This window comes from Pseudorasbora parva, chromosome 2 (assembly GCF_024679245.1).
Source record: "Pseudorasbora parva isolate DD20220531a chromosome 2, ASM2467924v1, whole genome shotgun sequence".
In the NCBI taxonomy this organism is placed as follows: domain Eukaryota; kingdom Metazoa; phylum Chordata; class Actinopteri; order Cypriniformes; family Gobionidae; genus Pseudorasbora; species Pseudorasbora parva.
In genome coordinates, this window is record NC_090173.1 from 46706023 (window position 1) to 46731841 (window position 25819).

Genomic DNA, 25819 nt, shown 5'->3' on the forward strand with positions numbered 1-25819 from the left:
GGTTACCAACATTTTTTTTTTTTTTAAATATCATCTTTTGTGTTAAACAGAATTCTAAAGATTGAAGTAATGAAGTGTAATTGTTAATGTATTCGAATAATTAACCTAGTATAATGCTGTTTATTGGGAGGATTTGGGGAAAAAAAACATTTCTGAACATTTTTTTAATTCAGTTTATCCAAAATTAAAAAGTGAATAGACAAATAGAGAACAATCTACTGTTAATGAGGGCTGATGACAAGCAGTTTTTGATTACCAAAGCATACTGTGAAAAATCATGTGAACCAGAATGACTGTTACTCCCAAAGGCTATATGCTATACTCAGTAAACTTGGATATTAGCCTGAAAAGCCTCACACTTGACTATCAAAGCGACCAGTCATGTCAGAGATCATATCACAAATACTACGTGCAAGAATAACATGATAAAAGATGTTTCTGAGACGATTGTTGAATATGCAGAGTTAATATATTTAGCTTATATGCGACTATTAATTGTTTAGCCATGACTAGATTTCTCCCTGATGAAATTATCAAACATGTCACAGACCTTTATATTTCAGTTACATATCAAAGTGTTGTGCATGTTAAGGAATGTGTCATTGTTTTGCATTGCTGCTGGGAACAGAACGCAAGACAGTAACTCTGACAGCGACTCTCTCTTTTGTTTCTCACAGAAGGTGATATAGCGTTTCCCTCTTGCATCAATGCTTCAAATGTCTTTATTTATATGAGGCTTAGCAAGTGAAAAAACCTAATAAATCACTATTTTCAAACTACTTGTCTTTATTTTCCTTTTATATGAATACTGGATAAAAACTGAAATCTTTAACATGATAGACACTACATTTTAGAGTACATTTACACGACAATGTACTAAAAACTGAAAAGTTTTGCATGTAAAAGACAACATTGTCAAAACGATCCCCATTCACATGGATCAGTGAAAACATGTTTCATGCCAGGCCAGTAGATGGCGATGTCACTTTGTAAAGAAACAGTACGCGCCTATAGACTGAAAACGTGACCCACACAAAATAACCGTTTTCACAAATTTGTGTTTTGTAGTTTACACAGAGACAATATAGTTTTAAAAAACTTGCACTTTGCAGTCTGTTTCCAGGCCTTCAAAATGCAGTGGTCGTGTAAATGAACAGCCAAATGCATAGAAAGTTTTCAGTTTTTAGTTGAATACAGCCCTTTAAATAAGGGTATGTTTCCACGACAACGATGCACTTAAAACGGAAACGTTTTTCAGGTACAGACGATGGGATCAAAACAATCCTGGTTCACACAGATCTGCAAAATTACTAAAAGCGCTGTATTAATCATGCCAGGCCAGTAGATGGCGATGTCACAAACACTACAACCCTATAGACCGAACACATAATACACATGACGTCACAGTTTTCACAAATTTACATTTTTGTAGTTAACACAGAGATGATAACGGTAGCGTTGTCAAATACTTGCACTTTCACACCTGTTTTAAAAATGTTTGCATTTTCAGGACCCCGAATACCATTGTTTTATATAAAAAATAATTAATGGCCAAAACGTATAAAAAGTTTTCCGTTTTTAGTTTAAAAACAGCCTCTTAAAGGATTCAAAAACACAGACAACATTTTTCCACTGGAGAGAATATGCAAGTCATTTATTGACAATAAGTGTTCTAATAAAAACCTAAATTGTAACAACTAAAAGATTAGAAACAAAGGAAAAAAAGAAAATAATCATAATGAAATGATAGGCATCCCTTGCATTTTCTCTGCATTTCTGTAAAACTAAACAAAAGGGAAAAGGCTGGATTTTACACCATGATCTCGATGTTGCCTGAAGCTCCATTTGTGGATATTTTAGATCATTCTGAAGCAAAATCATTACATGGATTTAAAACAAACAAACAACAAACAAAGTGTATTTGGTCATCTGTGACATTTGACCTCGGGAAACTACTGATTGGCTGCTTCACAAGCGTCTATCCAATCACTGTACACGTCCACGGGCTCTGAGAGATCTGAGAGGGAGCTTAAGGAAAAGAACACTTTGATAAACATACATTATGCAGTAAGTACAGTTACTCATACTCTACTAATAATACATTAAAACACATGCACATGTCTTATTAAACAGATTTTGAGAAGGATACAGGTTATTGGTGTCTGGAATTCTTCTAGACACACAGTACATGATATTATCCCTGTATTTCGACTTCTTTCCCTGGAATGAAGTAAAATCGCTGAGTGTTAGTGGTCGTTTTGTTCAGTTCAACAGGTATGCTAGTCTAAGGAGTAGTTTATTCTTACATCTTGACGTCACATGATTTCTCGTGGTTACAGAAGGGGCAGGTAAACTGGGTGTCCAGGTTTCCTGTCATCTTTTTCTTAGGAGGGGGTTTTCTCTTGGACTTTCTGCGTCCCATCTTGCCAAAAGCTTCATGGAGGGGGGGAAATACATGTTGACAAGTACAAGCAAAATTAGTTATAATAGTTTTCATGGTCATGTTTATAAAACATGAAGACGCTTCTTGTGTCACATAAACAGAAGCAACAGCCTTGAGGTTTACAATATAAACACACATCATGCTAACCTTCGCGTAACGACATTCAGCATCTGAAAGTAATGTAAAATTCATCTACATTCTTCATGGGAACCTATTCAACCACGCTAACGGTCTAAAAACTGCCAAAATATTCGAACTGGTGTATTTCTAGCTGGTATGTTTATTTTGTTATTCAAATGTTACAGTTTTGAGATGTTTAGGTACTCGAAGCTCTTATGAGTCTGAAGCTAGACAACACGTACAGAGGAAAAACAAACACACAATCATTAATATGCTAATATTATGAAAACCCGAGCAAACCCACATGGTCCAAACTCCCACGATATATACGCGTATTTCAGACATTGCGCCTTCGGTGAAAAACAAATCCCTTACCAAACTGCGATTAACGTGAACCGACTCTCTGGGAACAACAGCTCACACTGCCTGCCTGCTGAGGATAAACAGAGCATTTACTTCCGCTCGGTCAAGTGAGTTTAGGAGCGGGGTCAGATCTAAGCGCCTTCCAGTGTTGAACACCGGAACTACAACCTGACTCAATATTCTTTTTTCTTTTTTTTTGTGCTAAAGTAAACAATGCACAAAATCAATTACCAGTAAATTAATTGTGTGCTTTTTATGCACTTATTTTTTTTTTTAAACGAAGTGATTCTACGTTCATGCTCTTTTTTCAAATGGTTGATCAAATGCTCCCGTTAAACATTAGAAAGACAACAAATAACTAGAAGCATAATAAGTCTATATCATTATCAAAAGCATCTTTATTTATTATAGTCTTGTAAACAAAAGTTGTGTTTCGTGTTTATTTCATTACATGCTGTTTTTATATTAATATATTGAGTTGATATTACTAAGCCATATTCCTTACAAAACTCGAACAATAAATTCCTAAAAAAGGCAAAAAGTTTAGTATTATCAGTGTCGAAAAAAACGGATAAAATAATAATAATAATAATAATAATAATAATAATAATAATACGTTACGTTAACATGTAAATAAAACAATAATAGAAATAACAACAAACAAAAAAATTGCTAAAGCTGAAAAGAGTTCGGCTTGAAAAAAAAATGAAACAAAAACAACGCTAACTCTAAATATTATGGTATTATAAAGTCAGTGTCATAGTCTAAAGTTTAAATTTATATGCGTTGATTTAAATATTTTGGTGGGCATTAGAAAGACAAGCAGCTCCTTGCATCATAATTGGATGATATGAGCTCATCTATTTGAACAATAGAGCGTGATTGGATGTTTTTGTTATGGAGGCGGGACCAGCATGGTAGGCGTGATAGTCAACAACTGGAACAACAGAAATTTTGTGTAGAAGACAAGAAGACAAGCTACAGGTTTCTTCGAAACTGATTCATATAGAAAGACCTGCATAAAGAGACTCAAAATATCGGGTATGTATTTTCTATAAACCGACAGAATTCACACCGAGAAGGAAATTGCTTCAGTGTGTCATGCTTGCGTAAGTAGAGAAATTGCGTGAAGGACTATCACGGAAGTCTTCAAACGTGCTGTTGTCATACTGTATTAACGGGACAGAAAATAAACCGATTAGTACATTTTATTATTTGATCCAAAAACATAAGCGACCAGGATCTTCGGTAAGGGTCACGGGCTCTGTATTGCAATTGCATGCTGTTTTCATTTTATCAACGTCAGTCTAGCTCAACTCTTATCTATGCGGACCATTAGACACACTCTGCGTGCATAAAAGTGTGTGTGTGTGTGTGTGTGTGTATATATATATATATATATATATATATATATATATATATATATATATATATATATATATATATATATATATATATAAGGAGAGACTGTGCATCTTAATGAATGTCGATGCAGGATTTTATGACCCCTTTATTTTGCATGATTATTATTATTGATTGATGACTGATTGATTGATTTTCTCTTTTCAGAAGTTAATTATGGCTACAGAGGGTGACCCAACTGACTTTGTGAAAGTACTTCACCTTCTGGTGATTTCGTTCACCTGGGGAATGCAGGTGTGGGTGTCTTTCATAGCAGGTACATTAGTGTTATGTTACATTCATCAATTAATTATGTTATCATAAAGCATGCCATATTGGTCCTAATTGCATTCTTCACTCTCAGGTTTTGTGCTGATCTCCCAGGTATCCATGCACACGTTCGGCCTCGTGCAAAGCAAGTTGTTCCCGTTTTATTTCTACTGTCTGCTGGGCGGTAATGCAGTCAGTCTGGCCATATATGCTGTGTACCACCCCAGAGAACTGCTGGACTGGCACGAGGGCATACAGGTGACCCATCAAAACTTTATGCATGTATTTGTTTCCCACTATCGTGCCCCTCTCACCACACGCTCTATTCTTAACAGATGAGTCTGTTCTTTGTGGCCGTGATCTTGGCCGGTCTGAACGCTCAGTGGTTTGGTCCGTCTGCCACAGAGAGCATGCTGGTCATGCAGGAGATCGAGAAGGAACATGGTCTGGGAGGTCAGGTGGGTATGAGCTCCAACAAGGAAGGATATGCCAAACTGCGTGAGCAGGACCCCAAATACAAGGAGCACAGAGCCACCTTCTACCGTTACCATGGTCTGTCTAACCTCTGTAACCTCATAGGCTTTTTCTCCACCACCATCAATCTCATTTACCTGGCCCTCCATTTGGGAACTATATGAGTATGAGAGAGTACATACAGACAGATATTTTTATTGATTTATCCTGTGTCTGTTTGCTTTTATTTTCTCAAACTGTTTTGTTTAACAATAATGATATTTTTAATGCAACAAGAGTGTTTAGTGTTCATTAAGAACCAAGTGTAGACACAAATGTGAACTGAGTGAAAAGGTGTCCAGTTGATTTTATGTTGACACTGTCCCTAAAAGTGGAGTCGGATCTCCTTTTAGTCCATTTTATTTGATCTCATTCACAATAGAATATTATTATTTGAATTATAATATCATCTCTTCTTTTATAATATAATGTTAAAAATAAACTAAATAGTAGGAAATTCAATTAAATAATAATTGTCTGCTGTTTTCTTTACTTTAAATGAAAGGCAGGCAAAACTTTAGCCTTCTTTTTTGGACTGAAGGGTGTGTTTGTGACAGTATTTTTTTTTGTTATAATCAAGTTTCAACTGTTCATTGTTAGTTCATGTCAGATCGGGTCTGTTAAATATTAACGGATACATTTTTTAATCTTAATAATGTATTACTAAATGTTGAAATTACCTAAGATTAATAAATGTGATATTTTTTCACAGTTAGGGTAAGTGTGTATTAATGTAATTAATCAATTGGTAATAAATTAAATGCTTTTGTAAAGTGTTACCAAAAAAATCTATATCTAAAAGCATCATTCTTGTGAACTGCTTTTAAAGTATATTTTTAGTTTTTATTATTGTTGTTGTTATTATTATTATTATTATTATTATTATTATATAAAGATGCCCATCCATATTGAATGATGTTATTATGAATGTTCACAGTATTTCTACTGTGTATATATTTAAAATATTTCAAAGTGGGTAATTGCACTGAATTTTGTTTATTTACAAACATAATATCTATTTAGTGATAATATAGATTTTTATGATTGTGTTTTGGTATATATGTACAATAATTCTTATCTGTTTTGCCTTTATGCTTTACAATGTGAACAATACTTTTACAGTATTTTCCCACTAGAGGGCTGTTTGTAGAAACACTTATGGAAATAAGAGGACCAACCTTAGGCTTGACTATCATAAAATGCTGTTTATATTTGCTTATATATAAAATATATTTTATATTTCAATGACACTAAAATTGCAATTAATCTCTATGGAAAAGCAACTGTACAGAAAATGAACCTTTGATCATCTTTGTAAACTTACTGTTTAAACAGCAAAGTAAACTTCCTGCTATTTCTGGACATGGGAAAAGAATTGATGTTTTTTTTGGCATATTCAAGCCCTTGCTGTGAAGATTTGATTATTTGTAATCTTTAGTTTTTTTTTTATATACAGTTTATTAATCACATTTGTCTTTTTAATTCAAAGGTGTGTGTGTGTGTGTGTGTGTGTGTGTGTGTGTGTGTGTATTATTTAGATTGACCTTGAACAAACATCTATTTAGTTAAAAGAAATACCAAAACAACTACTGTATTTAGGTTAAGTTGATTTTTTTTTTTTTTTTTACAAAAAAATAAATAAAGCATTGAGTGTTTTTATTTGCATTTACTGTTTGCTTACCATAGTGACTTACAAGTATGTGACATTATATTATGATGCTTACACAGAAAGCGCTAGATAAAACTGACTCTTCTATTGAGACTTGAGTGAAGGAGGTATTTTAAAGGTATTATGTTTTTGTGACTATAGTATCAACACTATAGCACTAAAAAGGTTTTTTCTTCCTTCAATAAATTTACATCTCTTGCTTATAAATTTATTGAAGGAAGAAAACGCATTTTAAGTGCTATAGGCCTATAGTGATGATACCATATTCACAAAAACGTAATACCTTTATAATGATGGCTCATTCAGTGCCATAGGTGGAATCAATGGAACTAGATTTGCATTTCATGAGTTAGGATTTTAAATTGTATAGAAACTACAGGAAGTAATGGCATCCTGGGAAATGAAGTGTTTTTTTTTTTTTTTTTTTCATTTTAGTCGATTTAATAAAATAAAAAAAGTGTATTTATTAAATAATTCATGAATGGTATAAAATCTACCTTTTCATATATTTATAAGGCATATAAAACAGATTTATTTACTCTTTTTTTGATTGATAGATAGATAGATGGATAGACAGACAGACAGACAGATAGATAGATAGATAGATAGATAGATAGATAGATAGATAGATAGATAGATAGATGGATGGATGGATGGATGGATGGATGGACGGACGGACGGACGGACGGATAGATAGATAGATAGATAGATAGATAGATAGATAGATAGATAGATAGATAGATAGATAGATAGATAGATAGATAGATAGCGTAAAGAGGAAGAAAAGGAGCAGAGATGCTGTCATGACGGAGTTGGAAGCCGTTGTGTACACACTTCAGATCCGGGAGCTCCGTCACACATGCATGCGCGCGCGCGCGCACACACACACACACACACCGACAGAGTTTGTTACATACGCGTTTCCTCGCAAGGATACCCCGGTGGCTTTACCGGAGCAAGAGATAAAGCGCCGACTACCCTTGTGAAGGTAGGATTCAATTTAATGTAACTTAGTCTTTGCGTTTGAAAGTTATTTTTTGACCCTCATACAAACATTTGTCTGTCTCCGGATGGGAAAACGACTGCAGTTTCATTGTCTTTTGGGGCATGCAGGATATCAACTGTGTAGTTTAAGACACCCTGATTATGTCATTGATATTCTTCAAAAAAGTTTAGGATATCAGAAAGTGATGATTCGAATCAAGTCAGCAACAGAACACTTGCAAAAAAAAAGTATCTATTTACAAACGATCACTTGAGGTAGCACTTTGTAAATTCCGTGGTATAGCCTACCAAAGTATTAGGCTAAGTGATACCATTCTGGTACTGTTTTGTTAAGAAGGACAGGTTGATTGAAAAGAATGTTGAGGTTATTAAATTCTGTAACGTATTGATACCCTTCCCTTTTTTCATTAATCGATTCAATCAATCATTTATTCATTCACTCAATTATTAATTTATTTATGTTATTGCTGTATGATAAACCTCTTGCATGCATGGACCAAACAACACATTATTTAGTTACATTCATTAGAAATTAGCCTATCAATTTTATAAAATGTAGTTGTGTGATTGTCTGCAATGTAAGAAAGCAAATTGTGTCCTGTTTAATTCTATTCAACTGGAAGACAGTTATGGACATCTGCTAGACGATCAATAAACAGATCAGCACCATGGTAACCAGAGAAGACCCCATCCTCAAAAACCCCATTTGGCCCTCTGGTGAATCTCTGATGTTACAGATCATTGATCTATAGCCAGCCGTGAGGCATTCAAACCAGCTGAGGTGCATTTTGGCCCTGGGGTCTCTGAGATTTTGCAGAGATCTGATCATTTAAATGGAGTTGTGTTAATTTAATAGTAAAAAAACATCCAGTGAAAGTCTTTGAGGCAAGACATACCCGTAAGGTTTAAAGCAGAAAGGTATTTTACTTAAAGTATCTTTTTATTTTTCCTCCTGTGTAACATTTTTATTTGAGCTGTAACACTGTTTAAATCATCCTGTTGGCAAAATTAACTTTTGATGATTTGTTCCATGTAGACCTATTTTATGGATAGTTGTTACATCCCTTTCCCGTGTCCTTGTGCCTATCATGCCTAATTGTTCTGAAAATTATGACAGAAATTAGGAAAAAAATCATACTGAAAATTTTGAACATGTCAAATTAGACACAAAGACCCTCACATAATTGTGCGATGTAGCCTGGCAAATCAAACTGTAGTAACTTGATATGATCTACAATTGTCCTCCTCAATAAGGATCACATTGTTGAAGGTGATGCCATATTTTATGTTCTAAGGTCTTTATTATTAATGTGAAAGATTAAGCTCTGATTCTGAGCAGATAAAAGTAATGTTAATTGGGAGAAGGGGTTCCATACTGTCCATAGCATAAGCATTATTGATTTGTCTTCCTAATGGGACAATTGGGATGGGATTCCATGCTCTTACTAATGGATGTGCTGAGTGCCATTTGGTATAACACCATTAAATTGAGCTGTAAAATTAATGCTGGGGCTGGGCATATATTCGCCTCGTCAGATCTGCTTTATGTTTTCATCCAGATACACATTTAAACTGCAGAAGCCAGAAACCAGATAGGAGCTCTAGGGGGATTTGTATTGCCAGTGTCTCGTTGTTAAAGATCACTGGGGAAAATCCACTTTTATTGATGTCTTGGCTTCATTTTTAGTATTGGAAGGCCTCATGTAGCCAGTACACATGCTCAACATGTGACAGGGCTTTTTAGGGAGCTTAAGATCCTTTTGCTAAGGCCTAAGAAAGTACAGTTTTACTCAACCGCTGTGTTCATTTGAGCAATAAGGCATGACAAGTGAAAACTACATTGAATAGCAAAGCATGCGTGTAATATCGTTAATACTTTACAATAAGGTCTCATTTGTTAATATTATTTAATGTATTAACTAACATGAACTAACCTATATATATATATATATATATATATATATATATATATATATATATATATATATATATATATATAATGTCTTTTTTAATTGATCGTTCTTGTTTGTTCAGAATAGTTCACAGTGCATTAACTAATGTTAATACAACTTTGGATTTTAATAATATTTTAGTAAATATTGAAATAAACATGAACTAAGATAAATAAATGCTGTAGAATTATTGTTTGTTCTTAGTTGATGTTAACTAAAGTAGTTACTAATGTTAACAAATTGTAAAGTGTTACAGTAATATTTGCAATTAAGTGCTAGTTCATAAGAAATATAACATAGTTGGTTTCACTGTTTGGAATACTAATCGTATCTGCATTTATGATTTTTTTGTCATTGTTTGACTTCAAAAGCCCTAGTCTCTACTTTCATTCTATTTTATCAACGAATTGTGGGATTCTTACAAATATTTTAGAATGGAGTCTATCATCTTCACCAAGGCTGCATTTATTGTATCAAAAAATACAATACAATTTTGATATATTATTACAAAATAACTGTTTTCTATGAATATATTTTAAAATTTAATTTTTTTCTGAGATCAAAGAGGAATGTTTAGCATCATTACAGCCGTCTTCAGTGTCACATGATCCTTCAGAAATCATTCTGATATGATGATTTGATACTCAAGAAACATTTCTGATTATTATCAATATTGAAAACAGTTGTGTTGCTTAATATTTTCCCCATTATCCATTTAATGCATTCTGTGCTCATTTGCTCAATTTTCCTTTTACAATAGGAAGATGTTTCAAAACCTCTCAAGTATTTCTTATGGTCTTACCCAATGATTTTGCAACCCTCTACACTGTAATCTGAACGTTAGGATTAACCACCAGACCAGCCGCAAGCTTCTCACAAAACAGCGATACTGTGCACATCAATATCAGTGATATGGAGCGATGTGCCACTCTGAGAGTTCAGTACCGGTCCTTCAGACCAGGCCATTCGAAATTACTATTGCAAATGAGGAGTTCAAAAAGATCCTTCCTAACAATTGCTCTTGTGTCCTTGAGAAAATAGCTGCCGTGGGCATTCAGTGTCTTTGTTGTAGCATCTCCACCTCTGAAGTGGAGTTGTGTTTTAGGCGCTCTGCTCGCCTGTTAATAGGTCTGAATGCTTTGTTTGTGGGCCCGTTGTCATGGAGACGGGCCGTGAGGGTCTGATTGATCAGCTGAACGGTGGAGGGGTTGTGTTTCCATTCCCAAAGGTTTGCCTGTTAGTTTAGGCTCTGCTGCCGGTGGAGATGGCTGGTTCTGAAGGTTATGCTCAGAGGGTAATCAGATATTTGTTTTAAGACCAGAATGTGTAATTTATTATTTATTTAAGTCCATTTTACTTCCGGACATACAGTATTGTGACATATTTCAGAGTGACACAGGATATTTGATAAGAAAAAATGTTGGACTGGATGTTTTGTTCTTGCATGTGTTTAGAAAATAAATCTAAAATAAAATAAAAAATTTTTTTTAAATAAATCTAAATCTTAAGTCCAGTATGATTTCATGTTGACTTTATAAGACACCAAATTTCATATAGTTTCATGTATTTAAATAGTTGCAGGCAACTTCTAAATGAAATATGAGGTCATTAACATTTACCAAGAGGCTCTTGTATTGATTTTGAAATATATTTTTCTCTCTTTCAGATGGCATCTGTAACCAACTCGCGTCTGCAGCCGTCACAGAAAGATGCGGCGGACCAAAACTTTGACTACATGTTCAAACTCCTCATCATCGGCAACAGCAGTGTGGGTAAAACCAGCTTCTTGTTTCGCTACGCGGATGATTCCTTCACTTCAGCCTTCGTCAGCACGGTGGGGATCGACTTTAAGGTGAAAACTGTTTTCCGCAACAACAAGAGGATCAAACTACAAATCTGGGTAAGTTTGATTATCACCTGATCAGTCTGAACTGAAGTCTTCAACTAATTGAAGGAATTCAATTCTAAGTCCACTTTCTATTAAATGTTTTTAAAATCCTAATAACAAGAGACTGCGATATAGTTGTGAAAATTCATTTCACTCTTAATTATAAATGGTCTTTTGTTGGCATTGATGGTTCCATGAAGAATCTTTAACTCTTTCCCCGCCAGCGTAAAAAAAAGAAGTTGAATAGCCCATAGAATATTTAGTTTTATGGATATCTGAGCGTGCAATATTTCTAAAGAAAGAGCTGACCTATTTATGTATTAAAGAGTTACTTCAGCGATTAGCGTATTGCTTTCTATCAGTAGAAACCCTGGAGTATATTCGAATGATTGTGCTCTCCCCTCTCATATGCCCCTAAGACGAGAGATTTATGCATTTTATTTCTGGTAAAATTCCTCCCATGATGCAAATGTCGTCAATTTACGTCATCGGTAAAATGTTTGGCCAGCAGCCAGCAGAGGGAGCTATTTCCGCATGTTTTCAACTCGCACATGGGGGATGGGGTCGCACTCACAGCTCAGCTCGGCTCAGGCATTCATGGAAACGGTGTGGCCGGCGGAGCAAAGTGAGTATTTTATCTTCTCAAGTTAATTCCTATGAAAGTTAATCTTCTAAAGGCATGAACTGAAAACGCGCCAGACTGAACACACTCTGAGAACTACTGCCACGAGTGTGGATGCGTTTACCTCAGCTCTCATCATGAGAGCTCATTCAGCTCATCACGATTTGTGTAATCTGACTCCTGCTGCGTTTGTGCTGACACTTCCTCAGTGGCTAAATCACATTATATTGAACACACTTTCAGTTTTTAATTGTAGTGTCTGTTCTCTAACTGAACTGATTTTATGAAGATGAACGTGGTGGTGGGAAAGTAAGTGATTCAGTAGCGGTGGCTTTGGGAGTGGCGTCGTAGGGCAGCGAAGCATTCTGGGAATTGTTGTCTTTCATCCTCATGAGACAAAAATACATTTTCTGTCTTTTCTCGGTCTAGAAGGCACCAAATTCAAAAATAATTTCACATTTCTACTACATTAATGACCCAGTTTAAATACAGATTCATCTTCCCAGCGCTGAAGTACCCCTTTAATGGTATAGCGCACCTTTTGCTGCACTACCATGTTTGTATAGCATATTCTCGTGCTTTCTGGAAATGTGCCGCTTTAGATTCCAATAAGAATCTTTGCTAACTCTCACAGTCTCTCCACACTCTTTCAATTTCTTCTCTCTGCTAGTTCTTAACTTTTTACTGTGCTTTTATGTATAAGGCTTGCAACTTTGTTAAAACAATAATTGAACTCCATAACCTATTGCTCCACTATTGCTTATCTATTTCACGGATTCTCGAACTAGCATATCACCAAAGGACATTCTGGGTTGAGCGAGCGGCTGAGCGGCTGAGCGGACTGAGTGAGTTGAGCGGAATCTTCAGAAAGGCGCCACCCACTCTGGAGGAAATTTTACCGCTCCGCTCACGCCACACTCTGCTCACATGCTCTGAATGATGATGATCATGTTATTTTTCAATTAAAAAAACCCTTTTTGGAACCTTCATTTTTAAGAATGAAGTCAGAAAGTGTGTATCTGGCATTACAAATCATGCGTGTAAGCAAGAAGGTACTCAAGGCGTTGTTAAGCCTGCAACATTCTCCACAAGAACAGAGAAAAAGGTTCTCGCTCCGAGCTGCGAGAACAAAATGACGTCATTTTTGTTCTCGCAGCCCTGGTTTGGGAGTTCTCGCAGCTTGTTCTCGACACATTGCCTGGGCAGAACTTTTTTCTTGTGGGTGTCCGAGAACTTTTGTGTGATTGGTCATACATTTAAAGTAGGTGTGGTTAATGCGGAGAAACGAGTATGTTCCAAGCTTTTTGGCACGATGCGAAGCAGAGTGTCTGCAACCCCTTCAGCCGTGACTTAATCACGATACAGCACAGCTTTGAGAACCTTATTGATTTTATAAAATGGCGGCAGCATATTTCAAATCTAACCTGCCATGAGTATCGTCTAGCAACTCTCAATACACGTCTGAGCTTAATTAGACAAACTCTGGTCGGGACAATCACAATGGCCCTCATTTATCAAAAGTGCGTACACCAAATTTCCAGCGTACACCTTGCGTACACCGAAAACCACGGTGACTTTAAGATTTATCAATATGGACGTTGGCGTACGGCACGCTCAAATCCTACGCCAGCTCAGGAGGTGGTGTACGCACGTTTGAGTTAGTGGGAAAATGCGCAGAAAAACAATTCCTAACACCACAAAATGCCCTGACAAAGATATGCTATATTATGACCAACTGTAAAAAAACAACAACAACAACATAGGAATTATAAACTTCAGTGTGTATTTTTGTGCAACATGGACTTCAATGTTTAATTCATGTGACTTTACCAAAGCATTTGATTTGTAGGCCTGTATTCCTCCAGTTGCGAGCCTGTGCGCTTTACCTGACGGTTCAGGGTTAGGCCCGGCAGCTGCGCACGGACTGAGACTGAAAATAATTCAGACTGTCAAAATAATAAAAATGACATTCTTCTTCTTTTAAATAATAATCATAAAATAAATAATAACAACATTCTTCTTCTAAATAACAATAAGCGTCATTAATAATAAAAATCATAATAATAATAAGAAGAAGAAGAACAATCTTAAATTGTCATGCAATTATTATTGTGAATTAGTGGTACTCCACATCACATCATCATCACTATTGTACACCCCAATACATGTGCCGTGATACGAAATTAAATGCTAATTGTTTCAAAACACGTGCTGTATAGGCCTAATAATGATAGATAATTTCTCATCCAAACATAAACTGCTGTGTTGAATATATAGGGGCGTGTTATTCTAATGACGATCGTTTTCAGCCACGGCATTTATCAAGGGCAGGTATTGCGTACACCTGGATTGTAAGCATAATCTTACGCCAACATATACACCCATTTCGCAAGATTGATACATGAGGGCCATTGTGTATAGAGTCGGTGGGCGAGGCTTAACATAATGACGGCCGAGTTGCGTTTGCGTGCTTCTAGTAAACACAGAAGCTGGCGAACGGCGGTCTTTCAAATCAGCTTTGACCGGCGACTCTGGAAGACTTGGAGATAAGCTTTTCTCTGAGAAAAGAACAAAGAACGGCACTGAAGTCATTCAAAGTCAAAGGGAAGTCAAAGGGAAGATGTGTTCGGACTTTTGCCGTCCAGATACGACGAAAGTTTAATCTGTCAACTAGCCTCACTTTACCGTCGTTGCTCTGGTTGGTTGTAGTGCTATCCAATTGCGTGCAGAGGGAGTTTGAAAGACAACCATTTATCCCGCCCCTCGGATTGAGCCCTGTCTGTGGTGAGTTTCCAGACCAAACATCTTGATGTGGGTCTGACTCGTCAGGCTCTAAAAGCCTTCCTTCCGCGGTGAAAAAATAGTCCCTGTAAACAGCAAGCACTGATCTATAACAGAAGATACATTAGTACATCATGAGTTGGTGGCAAAGATTGTCTTTATGAGTGTGTCAGTCAGTATAGACTTTTATATTGAAAGGATTGAAACTTGTTGTGAACACGGGAACAAGATGCAACAAACAAATGTTTTCACTACCGTCAGTGTTAGGACAACGGAAAACCCCTTTACTGACAAGATATCGCAGAGGACATTCAAACTGATTTTTTATTAGAAACATAGGGCTGACCTAAAGGAATATGCTAAATATGACTTTCAGGTAATGCATTCTCACGATAATACAGTAAGATTTAATGCGCAATATCAATGGAGAACAAACATATTTTTTATGTTGCTAAGGGTGTTGTGTGATGGTCATAGCTGTGTTTTAAGCCGTGAATAAAACACAGCTATTGACCAATCAGAATCAAGGACTGGAACTAATTGTTTTATAAACAGGTATAAACCAGCTTTAAGATTCAGTGGATCATGCATGTTTGTGGTATTAACTAAAGTGGCAATTTTGCAGATACAGAATATAGTAATAGTAAATACTGTAAAATGACTAAAGCCCCGTTTCCACCAAAATTACCCGGAACTATTTGTACCAGGAACTTTTTTACAGGAACTTTTCTCCCCCCCAGACCTGCAGCTGTCTGCGTTTCGACCGCGATAAAGTTCCGAGAAGATTAGGCAAATTAGTCCGGTGATGTAGGACTGCGCGCGACTGTTCCTCCAAATCAGTGAAGGACAGTAATCATTTGTGTGTGTACCGATTGAAAGATTTAGTGATCTGTTTACATGAGACGTTATCTAAACCGATCTGGTGTTTACATGTGATGACTTTCAATCGCAATCATTTTGTCACATGCAGTTTGTCTGCCGCACCAAAAATGTCAACGCTGTTTTCTCCAGCAGCTGGAGTGTGTTGACTGTAGCCATAGCAACTCTTAACGGCCACCAGGACTAATACAGTATTATTTATAGCTATTTGTTGTAAAGTGTAATAATCATCTCAGAAAAAAAAATCTTCTGTCAGGCGCAGTTAAAGTAAAAACTGCCTGGGGCAATATACGCTGTGTCATTACTCCAACATTATCTTCATAACTTACGAAATAAAAAGTTTAGCCCTCAGAAAAATGTACTTTCCTCTCTTGTCAACATGAGCGCGGCGCGCGCCGTCACGTCATGTAAGGACACACACTTAAAAGTAATCGGTCAGGTCGTTTACATGGTGAAAAAAAATTAATAACGAGTATGGAAGAGATTCAAGCTTTGCTGCTTTTGCTGGTTATGTATAGGTTTACTAAAGAGGTAATTAACAATGACAGAAAAGAGCACTAATATGCAGATTCAGCAGCATGCAGCTGCAGCATATTCAGAAAGCTTGTAAAGCTAGATTTAAAATGACAATGTATATTATTATCAGCTATTACGGACATTGAACGTGAGATGGCTGAGACGACCGCGCGCCACCAGACAGAGAGCAAAGACTGATATTTACTGAACGCAGAACGAACCTCGCAAAAGACTTTTAAAAATGCCGGTTGAACTGCGTGAGCTCAACCAATCAGCATGTTCAGCGCCCAAGTCCCGCCCTCGAAAGTTCCTGAACTTTGAAAAAGTACTACCTCGCGAGCAGGGCCGTTTGGAGGGGGAAATATTTACCCGGAACTTCAATTTTACCCTGGTTCCTGCGGTCTAAACACACGAAGTACCACCCAAAGTTCCTAGTTCCTGGGTAAAGTTCCTGTGGTGGAAACGGGGCTTAACAGGGACTTCTGAGAATTTTTCCTCAATCTGGACGTGTTCTGTTATGCTTTGTTTGCATGTCTTAGCCTTAGCTTTAAGTTTTAGCTTGAGGCACTGAAGGTCAGATTACTGGTGTTATTAAAATCATCTCAGAAAGCCATAATTATCAGCTGCAGATGGGTGTGTAGATGTGTTGTAATGTCAGTTGCTGACTGGTACGGTACTTTAAGTGGGAGTGAAGTCAGTACATTCTTCCATAGCAGAAATGCTGCAATGATAAATTGTGGATTAGTCCTTAGTCTACGTGTTAACTATATATTACTGGAGTACTAGTGTGCTGCTATCTGTCCAAATAAAGTGCACTATTATGCTATCATAAAGGTTTGTTTTGGAGGGTTATTGAGTGAGTTGTCTACTCAGCTCTGATTGGTCAGATGGCTCAGTCTGTTGTGATTGGTCTACTCTGCTCTGATTGGTCAGATGGCTGCTGTGTAAGAAGAAACGGTTGACAGCTTACAGCATGTGTCGGAAATAAAACGTCCATTACCATAACTGAATTTCAGCTCAGCATCTTCATCAGCACTTGATACACAATGAATGATACAAACAGTAATGATGGTGTTGATTTTAACATATCAATTCCTGCGCGAGTCCTTATCCTTTGGAAGTTTAATGCAGATTTACTTTAGCAGTGCAGAAAAAGCATATTCACAACATGTTAACAACACAAACAAAAGTAAACATTGTTTACAGGCAGCAAATGAAGAATATATGCTAGCATTATGCAAATTTACAGAATCAATTTGCATATGCAAAATAAGAAAAACGGAATTATCCATTTTTGCAAGTGACCTCTTCAGCTCTTTATTTATTTATCTGCACTTTGATCAATGAAACTTTACAGACCTTTTACATTCAAAAACAGCTGTATTACACCCCACATGAAAAATAATATCTGTAAAAACATAAACTTTAAATACTAGAATGTGAAACAGTTTGCATGATGCATCAATAAAAAAAATTAGTAAAACAATAGTCTAGTTAGTTTGTACTGCATGTGGCAAAGTAAATACTATTTGCTGCAAAAGTTAGTATTTTAAATGTTTATCACATGACTCATGCATGCTTAAAGGGGGGGTGAAACACTCAGTTTCAGTCAGTGTCATGTCAATCTTGAGTACCTATAGAGTAGCATTGCATCCTGCATATCTCCGAAAAGTCTTTATTTTTTTTATAATTATATAAGAAAGATGCGCTGTTCCGAGTCTTTCCGAAAAAAGCCGAGCGGGTGGGGGCGTGTCATGTGAGCATGAGCTAAATAATGACGTGTGCAGCAGCGCGCTGCAGTGAGGAAAGTGATTCGCTCTGTGAGGAAAGTGATTCGCTCTGTGAGGAAAGTGATTCGCTCAGTGAGGAAAGTGATTCGCCCGCCGCGTGAGGAAAGTGATTCGCCCGCCGCGTGAGGAAAGTGATTCGCCCGCCGCGTGAGGAAAGTGATTCGCCCGCCGCGTGAGGAAAGTGATTCGCTCTGTGAGGAAAGTGATTCGCTCTGTGAGGAAAGTGATTCGCTCTGTGAGGAAAGTGATTCGCTCTGTGAGGAAAGTGATTCGCTCAGTGAGGAAAGTGATTCACCCGCCGCGTGAGGAAAGTGAGTCGCTCTGTGAGGAAAGTGAGTCGCTCTGTGAGGAAAGTGATTCGCTCTGTGAGGAAAGTGATTCGCTCAGTGAGGAAAGTGATTCGCCCGCCGCGTGAGGAAAGTGATTCGCCCGCCGCGTGAGGAAAGTGATTCGCCCGCCGCGTGAGGAAAGTGATTCGCCCGCCGCGTGAGGAAAGTGATTCGCTCTGTGAGGAAAGTGATTCGCTCTGTGAGGAAAGTGATTCGCTCTGTGAGGAAAGTGATTCGCTCTGTGAGGAAAGTGATTCGCTCTGTGAGGAAAGTGATTCGCTCAGTGAGGAAAGTGATTCACCCGCCGCGTGAGGAAAGTGAGTCGCTCTGTGAGGAAAGTGATTCGCTCTGTGAGGAAAGTGATTCGCTCAGTGAGGAAAGTGATTCGCCCGCCGCGTGAGGAAAGTGAGTCGCTCTGTGAGGAAAGTGATTCGCTCAGTGAGGAAAGTGATTCGCCTGCCGCGTGAGGAAAGTGAGTCGCTCAGTGAGGAAAGTGATTCGCCCGTCGCGTGAGGAAAGTGCTAATACAGATCGACCGCCGGCCTATCAGTGGGTAAGTCAGTAGCTACTGGTTATATCACCTGTTTAGCATCCTACAAGCCAGCGCTTTGATGGGCGTAGCCTGTTGCTTTCGCTCTCTCCCTCGCGCTTCCGGTAGAATTGTCCGTAAGGCCCATACAAGGAAATTCCGCCCCCGTTAACGTCAAAGGGGACGCATGATCTCAAAAAACTTGCCGAAACTTATGACTAACCGGAAGTAGTATTTTTGACAAAGAAATACTCCCATCAAACGTCCACCTTAACCAGGGCCGGCGTTTGCTATAGGCGAGCTAGGCGGTTGCCTAGGGCGACAATTGTGTTAGGGGCGCGAGCGCGCTCTAGTGCCACCCATTACTTCCCATTAAGCATAGAATCGAAACAAGCGAAATACAACATAATAATCATTAAACATGATCATCATAGGGCGCCCCCTCAGCCACACGTTTAATTACTTATCAACCTGATTATTAGATTGAATTGATGGTGATTATTGATTATTAGTTCAGGCGTTAGGTCAGGCAAGTGCTCATCTTGCGCGTTCATCAAAAGTGAGGCGTCTAAACCCGCGGATGCACAGGGACGGAAAAAGAGAAAAAAAGAAAGGAAGAAAATCGAAAGAAAGCCCAGTATAGAGGTTAGTCTTCTTATCTCAGCCAATAAGTTGTCAAACTAAATAAAATTACTTAGTATCAATCTTATCAACTAATATTTATTTTATAAATATTATTAATATTGTCACTAAGCTATCACTTGCTAGTTTTCTACATAATTACTATACGTATTGCAAACATAACTTCACTGACAATAATCTACAATAACCTAAATGGATGTCATCAAAAGTCCAGTTCGTTATGAATATGGATAACGTATGCATGTTATTTATGAAAAGTACAAAAACTCTCTACGTTGGCGTCGGAAGGAAATAAATACGGCCTCTCGTTTTTTTTTTTTTTTTTTTACTGGAGCAGCCTAACGATAGATGCCATATTATTTACATTAAACACAAATATGCTGTGTTCACCTAATTCTTTACAGAGGTTGTAGTGTAGTGGTAAGGCGCATGGCATCAAGATTTGATGCAGATCGATCAGAGGTTTGATCCTGCCTTTTGCCACACTCGCTCTATTCCCTTTTCCCATCACATATCAGATCGGAAAGGCATATATTTTCAATAAAAAGTGAGAAAATGTTTGAAAAGTGGAAATAAAGCGGCCAACGTGTTTAACTCGGTTACGGGTAGGCCTAGGAAAACAGACGTGCTGAATTAGAATAGAGACGATAAAAGTGAGTGGGGTGGGGAGGGGTGGGGGGCGCAAAAGTCCATCTCGCCTAGGGCAACCAAAGAGCTAGAGCCGGCCCTGACCTTAACTTTTGAAACTTTGTCTATGTTTAGTATGGGATTCCAAGTCTTTAACAGTGTAAAAAGATCAGTATGCATGAAACAGCATTTCACCCCCCCTTTAATTGAGTAAGTCATCCAATTAAAATCTCACAAACGTAAAAATGGATAATTTGAATTTTAATCCAATCCAATTTTTCATCATATACGAGGAATACAGCTTATATCACTTAGTTGTCACATCCGTCGTTAATCTGGTGAACTCAAGTGCAGTGCATTGTGGGATACAGTTTCTAATGCAGTTCTTTCCGCTGTATATTGTAGTTCATCCAGGTTTTATGCATCCAAACATTTGAAAAAGAGTAGTGTGCTATTCAGCTTTTCTTTCTCTGAAAGTGAAATGGATGGCTGTGCACACAGCAGTGCATTTAGTCTTAATGTGTGCTATGGCTCTGATCCAGAACTAGAAACGTGTGTGTGTGTGTGTGTGTGTGTGTGTGTGTGTGTGTGTGTGTGTGTGTGTGTGTGTGGGTGTGTGGTAGTTTCTTTTCTGATAAAAGCTCTTCCTGGTCATGCAGAACCTCTGCAGCTGTCAGCCATTGACTGGAACAAGACCCCGACTTTGATAACTTGAGCTCGGAGGAAAGAGTTCTGCAGATGCGCTGGAACAATTCTGTTGCAATACATTTTTTGCAGTTTCTTATGCATAATTTAGACATGGAAATGTGTTTTTGCAATTCTGTTTGCGAAACCTAAAATGGGACATTGAGCGGTGGGATCATGAGCATGCTCATGATTCATAAAGCACACAGTGAGCATGATAGAAAATCATTGCATTTTTTTTCTCTTGGCCTTGGCCTTTATGAATGTATGGCCTTCATGGCTTTTATGTAATAATAATTAATTCTATGCAGGAAAAGAATAGTATAATTACTTGCATAAATATTTATTTGAATAAATATTCATCGGGCCACATGCTTTTTTTTAATTTTACCATATCTGTATTCTGACAAGCCTTGCAGCTTTTTTTTTTGTTCAATTGATTGCTCTTTGGAGCTCATCTCTGCTGTCTGTCACTCTTGCCAAGCTTTAATGGATCATGTGTAAACCTGTGTGACCCACTGGTTGCCCAAGCAACCGTTCTCTCCTCCCTCTATGATGATGAAAAAGCTCTTCATGCAAATTTTGTTTGGTCAATAGCAGTTTTCTAAGAGACAACGCATAGTTTCTCTGCCAACCCAGGCCCATAGTCCTTAAATATAGTTGGATGATTTTGAAATCATTTATTTGTATTTTTTATTTTACATTTCAATGTGTGTGTGTGTAATGTTTTAATATAATTAATTTATACATATGATATATAATAATGTTTTTTTGTGTGTGTGTGGTGACATTGTCCTGATGGGTTATTAAAAGGTTTATTATTATTAGAATTTAAAAACAAAATATGTCAAACGTGGATGATCATAAAACACAGCCTCTCTGAATTTGACACCAGAAAAAATAACAACTCTTGTTTTCCATCTACTGGTCATCATAGGTAATAACACTACAAAGACCATTTATCATCAGCCTCACATCCCAATATGTTGTGCCCATGTATATTTAGGATAATTGTAATGATTCTGTTGTTTAGGACACAGCCGGACAGGAGCGCTACAGAACCATCACTATGGCGTACTACAGAGGAGCCATGGGCTTCCTGCTCATGTACGACATCACAAACCAGGAATCCTTCAATGCCGTTCAGGACTGGTAAGTGATATACACTCAAGCATCTTTACCCTATATGTGTATGGAGAAAGTTTAATCTTGAAATTGCTCTTAGGGCCACACAGATTAAGACATACTCGTGGGATAACGCACAGGTGATACTGGTGGGCAACAAGTGTGACCTGGAAGATGACAGACTCATTCCAACAGAGGACAGTCAGAGATTGGCTCATGAACTCGGTGAGAGGAAGAGGTTTGGTTTGCTTAATTTAATAAGCTAAATAGTGGACGCATTATCAGGAAAAGCTATAAGATTCAAAACATTACCCGCATAAGCACCAGTCTCAATGTGCCACAACTCCACAGAGCCATTTTTATAACTGAAAATAAATGTATATCTATAGCTACATCTATGTCTGGACAAAAATAAGTAGTGAATGTTTCCACAAAACTGGTTCCTATTTATTTATTGGAATAAATGTAGAAAAAAACTGAACTCTCATCCATTCTTTCATTCATTCATTAGTTTTTTATTATTATTTAATTTCATTTTCCTTAATAATCCCCTGAGACAATTTCTAAGTAAAATATAATATTAATGAACAAGCTATAATATAAATAATTTATTTACAAGAGTGATTTATACATAAGATACATATGTATTATTATATATACATATAATACGTCATACAAATATAAAATAACATATAATTGTATATTTTAAATAATTTTTATTAAAAATATAACATTAGTAAGTGTGACTACATTTTTTTAAATATATACCGTAATAATTATTTAATTGTAGAAAATAACACACACATGCTATTCCTATGTCTTTGTTCCTCCACATTTAACCGTGAGAAAATGTTATGACTATTATTTTAAATTGTCAGTTAATATGATATAATCTTTTCCCTCTGTCTTTCCTACCATCCTTCTCTTATGCGTTTGGCCTCATTCTTTCTTTCCTCAGGTTTCCAGTTTTTCGAGGCCAGCGCTAAAGACAACATCAACGTGAAGCAGGTTTTCGAGTGTCTGGTGGACGTGATATGTGACAAGATGACTGAAAGTTTGGATGGAGACGGTCCCTTGTCCAACCATAAAGACTCCAGTCAGCAGGACATGTCCCCCGAGGGACACAGCGGCTGCGCCTGCTAAAACAAACTCTCTCTGTCTTTATCACATTGAGAACGTCTCTTCACTATTTACCACTACTTGGGAAAATCTTTGCTTTCCTTCTTTTAACCCAAACAGCAACTGCTAAATGCACTCACGTTGTTTGTTGGCGTGGATTCATAAGTGGAAGTCGAGATAGGGCGGTTTGGATTGGAATTTGACTGCACTAGTGATCTGCGTGACGGCCCTTTCATATACACACATCCACACACAGACGGAAACAACCGGAGATATTCATCCACACCCATTCCACACACTCTTTTCCCAGTTTGCCATCTTTTCTCTGTCTTTCCCTTAAAAGGGTCACATTTTTATGGGTCTTTGTGGTTTTAGAACGGTTTGGATTGGAATTTGACTGCACTTGTGATCTGCGTGACGGCCCTTTCATATACACACATCCACACACAGACGGAAACAACCGGAGATATTCATCCACACCCATTCCACACACTCTTTGCCCAGTTTGCCATCTTTTCTCTGTCTTTCCCTTAAAAAGGTCACATTTTTATGGGTCTTTGTGGTTTTAGCACATGTTGGCTATCTCATCAGATACCTGGCCCGTAACGTCCACAGCCCTGACCGCTCTGCACTTGTATTGTCTATCTGGGTGTCCATCTGCTTTAAACGGCTCATTTAGTACCATTATTGAGATAAATGCACTCTGTTATTCTGAAATGTACAAACACCTGCTGATAAAACCTATGGAAGCTTGTTTCTGCCACAAAATAAAGAAAAATTAAAAAGGTAATTCCGACTTTTTTTCTCTTGTAATTGTGAGAAGCTCGGAATTGTGAGGGGAAAAAAGTTAGAATTGTGAGACATAAACTTGCAATTACTTTTTTAATCGTAAGTTTGTCACAATTCTGACTATTTCTCACAAAATTCTCAGTCTAAATTGCAAGATATAAACACAATTGTGAAAATTGCGAGATATAAACTTGCAGTTCAGACTTTTTATAAATCTCGCAAATCTGACTTTCTATAACATTTAACTCCATCTTTTTTAACTATTTTTGTAACGTGTTTTCTAACAACTCTTAGAAATAAAGTCTGAATTGTGAGGTAAAATGTCGCAAATACCTTTTTTTATTCTGTGGCGGAAACAAGCTTCCATAGAAGTCTGTATTCACACATTTAGAAATATGAATGTTTTAGTCTTTTACAAGTATTTTTTTTTTTTTTAATGAACATCTCCTTAAATTTATAAGATAGCAAATAAACTATATATAACCCCAAATGACCAGTATGCTGTCACAATAATTTGTTATATCTCATTATACTTTCTTAACTGTAAATATTTCATAAATCCATTCTCTGCACTTCATCTTCTCATCAGGTTTTCTGTCCAATCAAATCTAATAAAAAACAGTTTGTCATTATTTACTCACCCTCAAGTTGTAGATATTTTGAAGAATGTTTGTAACCAAACAGTTAATGGTCCCCATTGACTTCGTTAGTATTCTTCAACAGTTTGGTTATAGAAATTCTTTAAAATATCTCCTTTTGTGTTCAGCAGAACAAAGAAAATTACTCACAACTTGAGGGGGATTAAATGATGACAGATTTTCCAATTTTGGGTGAACTTTACAGTTCTATCCCTGAACTGAAGGCTGCTTGTTAAGTTTAGTTAAGCCCTTGAGGTCTCAGAAGGTCTTGAAGTTTGAAGCAGGTAGTGTCATCCTCTAGATTCTAGAACAACTTTTAACCTTTCAACCTTTGTATCGCTCTTTGACTTGGTGAAACAGCATTGCCTCATTATGCTGAATACACACTATTAAATGTGAGAATTTTGTATTATAAAATTAAAAAACAATTTTTATAGAAAAGATAAAAGGAGTGTGTCTGATTAGCTGATATTTTGTCAATCTTTAATAACATTGTTTTGTTATTATAAAAACAAACTATTTTGTGACAAACAGTGACCACTATTAAATAACGAATAAAGTAATATTTGACATATTTAAAAAAAAACATGCAATTATAATATTTTTTATTTATTTTTTGCAGTATTGTGACTATTTTTACCCCCAAAAATCTTATTGTGTCCAGATGTTTTCCTTTGTAATTTCCATTACTGGAATACAGTTTACTGCATTACAAAACAAAAATAGTTATAGTTTATATATATATATATATATATATATATATATATATATATATATATATATATATATATATATATATATATATATATATATATATATATATATATATATATATAAATATAAATTGGCTTAGTTTCTTTTGATTTTAGTTTGATTTTTCTTAGTTCTGTGAGATTAATCCAAAAATCCTATAAATGGGCTATTCAGATATCAACAATACAGTGGACACGAGTGTTGGCCATCTAAAACACTCGTCCTCTTTATCTCTGTTTTTGCACACTCCCCTGGCTGTCCGTTATGTCCATTGTAGTAAGATAGTAGCTTCGCCTTCTGCGCTGAAGTTTTTTCACGCTTTCTCGTCCAGTCAGATGATACCAAGCCAAGTGAGATGTGACTGTTCTGCAG

At 36.9% G+C, this 25819-nt stretch overlaps 3 protein-coding genes across 5 annotated transcripts; 2 read left to right on the plus strand and 1 right to left on the minus strand.

Annotated features, from left to right (window-relative positions):
* Nucleotides 1-1633: 1633 nt before the first annotated feature.
* Nucleotides 1634-3095, minus strand: elof1 (elongation factor 1). The gene is made up of 4 exons (XM_067422296.1): nt 2939-3095; nt 2307-2433; nt 2150-2220; nt 1634-2017 (listed from the first exon to the last, which is right to left on the minus strand). The coding sequence occupies exons 2-4, from the start codon at nt 2420-2422 to the stop codon at nt 1953-1955; spliced, it is 252 nt and encodes an 83-aa protein (XP_067278397.1). The 5' UTR covers nt 2423-2433; nt 2939-3095; the 3' UTR covers nt 1634-1952.
* A 714-nt stretch (nt 3096-3809) lies between these two features.
* Nucleotides 3810-5954, plus strand: tmem205 (transmembrane protein 205). 2 transcript variants are annotated; one of them, XM_067429038.1, is made up of 4 exons: nt 3810-3967; nt 4496-4604; nt 4692-4855; nt 4933-5954. In XM_067429038.1, the coding sequence occupies exons 2-4, from the start codon at nt 4505-4507 to the stop codon at nt 5233-5235; spliced, it is 567 nt and encodes a 188-aa protein (XP_067285139.1). In that variant the 5' UTR covers nt 3810-3967; nt 4496-4504; the 3' UTR covers nt 5236-5954. The 2 variants fall into 2 exon arrangements, with proteins under 2 accessions (XP_067285139.1, XP_067285140.1); XM_067429039.1 differs by lacking the exon at nt 3810-3967 and adding an exon at nt 4035-4174.
* A 1696-nt stretch (nt 5955-7650) lies between these two features.
* On the plus strand, nt 7651-25141 carry rab3db (RAB3D, member RAS oncogene family, b). 2 transcript variants are annotated; one of them, XM_067422329.1, is made up of 5 exons: nt 7651-7767; nt 11403-11636; nt 22057-22175; nt 22249-22373; nt 23107-25139. In XM_067422329.1, the coding sequence occupies exons 2-5, from the start codon at nt 11403-11405 to the stop codon at nt 23289-23291; spliced, it is 663 nt and encodes a 220-aa protein (XP_067278430.1). In that variant the 5' UTR covers nt 7651-7767; the 3' UTR covers nt 23292-25139. The 2 variants fall into 2 exon arrangements, with proteins under 2 accessions (XP_067278430.1, XP_067278421.1); XM_067422320.1 differs by lacking the exon at nt 7651-7767 and adding an exon at nt 10801-11030 and having other exon boundaries at nt 23107-25141.
* Nucleotides 25142-25819: the final 678 nt, after the last annotated feature.

Bases quoted from the DNA above. Each gene is read 5' to 3' on its own strand.
- elof1 (XM_067422296.1), bottom strand. From the start codon at position 2,422: ATGGGACGCAGAAAGTCCAAGAGAAAACCCCCTCCTAAGAAAAAGATG. The intron at 2,221-2,306 runs GTAAGAATAAAC...ACTTCATTCCAG, and splicing joins AAATCATGTGACGTCAAGAT to GGAAAGAAGTCGAAATACAG. The intron at 2,018-2,149 runs GTATCCTTCTCA...GCTCCCTCTCAG, and splicing joins ATTCCAGACACCAATAACCT to ATCTCTCAGAGCCCGTGGAC.
- tmem205 (XM_067429038.1), top strand. From the start codon at position 4,505: ATGGCTACAGAGGGTGACCCAACTGACTTTGTGAAAGTACTTCACCTT. The intron at 4,605-4,691 runs GTACATTAGTGT...CTTCACTCTCAG, and splicing joins GTGGGTGTCTTTCATAGCAG to GTTTTGTGCTGATCTCCCAG. The intron at 4,856-4,932 runs GTGACCCATCAA...TATTCTTAACAG, and splicing joins ACTGGCACGAGGGCATACAG to ATGAGTCTGTTCTTTGTGGC.
- rab3db (XM_067422320.1), top strand. From the start codon at position 11,001: ATGGCTGGTTCTGAAGGTTATGCTCAGAGG. The intron at 11,637-22,056 runs GTAAGTTTGATT...TCTGTTGTTTAG, and splicing joins GGATCAAACTACAAATCTGG to GACACAGCCGGACAGGAGCG. The intron at 22,176-22,248 runs GTAAGTGATATA...AATTGCTCTTAG, and splicing joins TTCAATGCCGTTCAGGACTG to GGCCACACAGATTAAGACAT.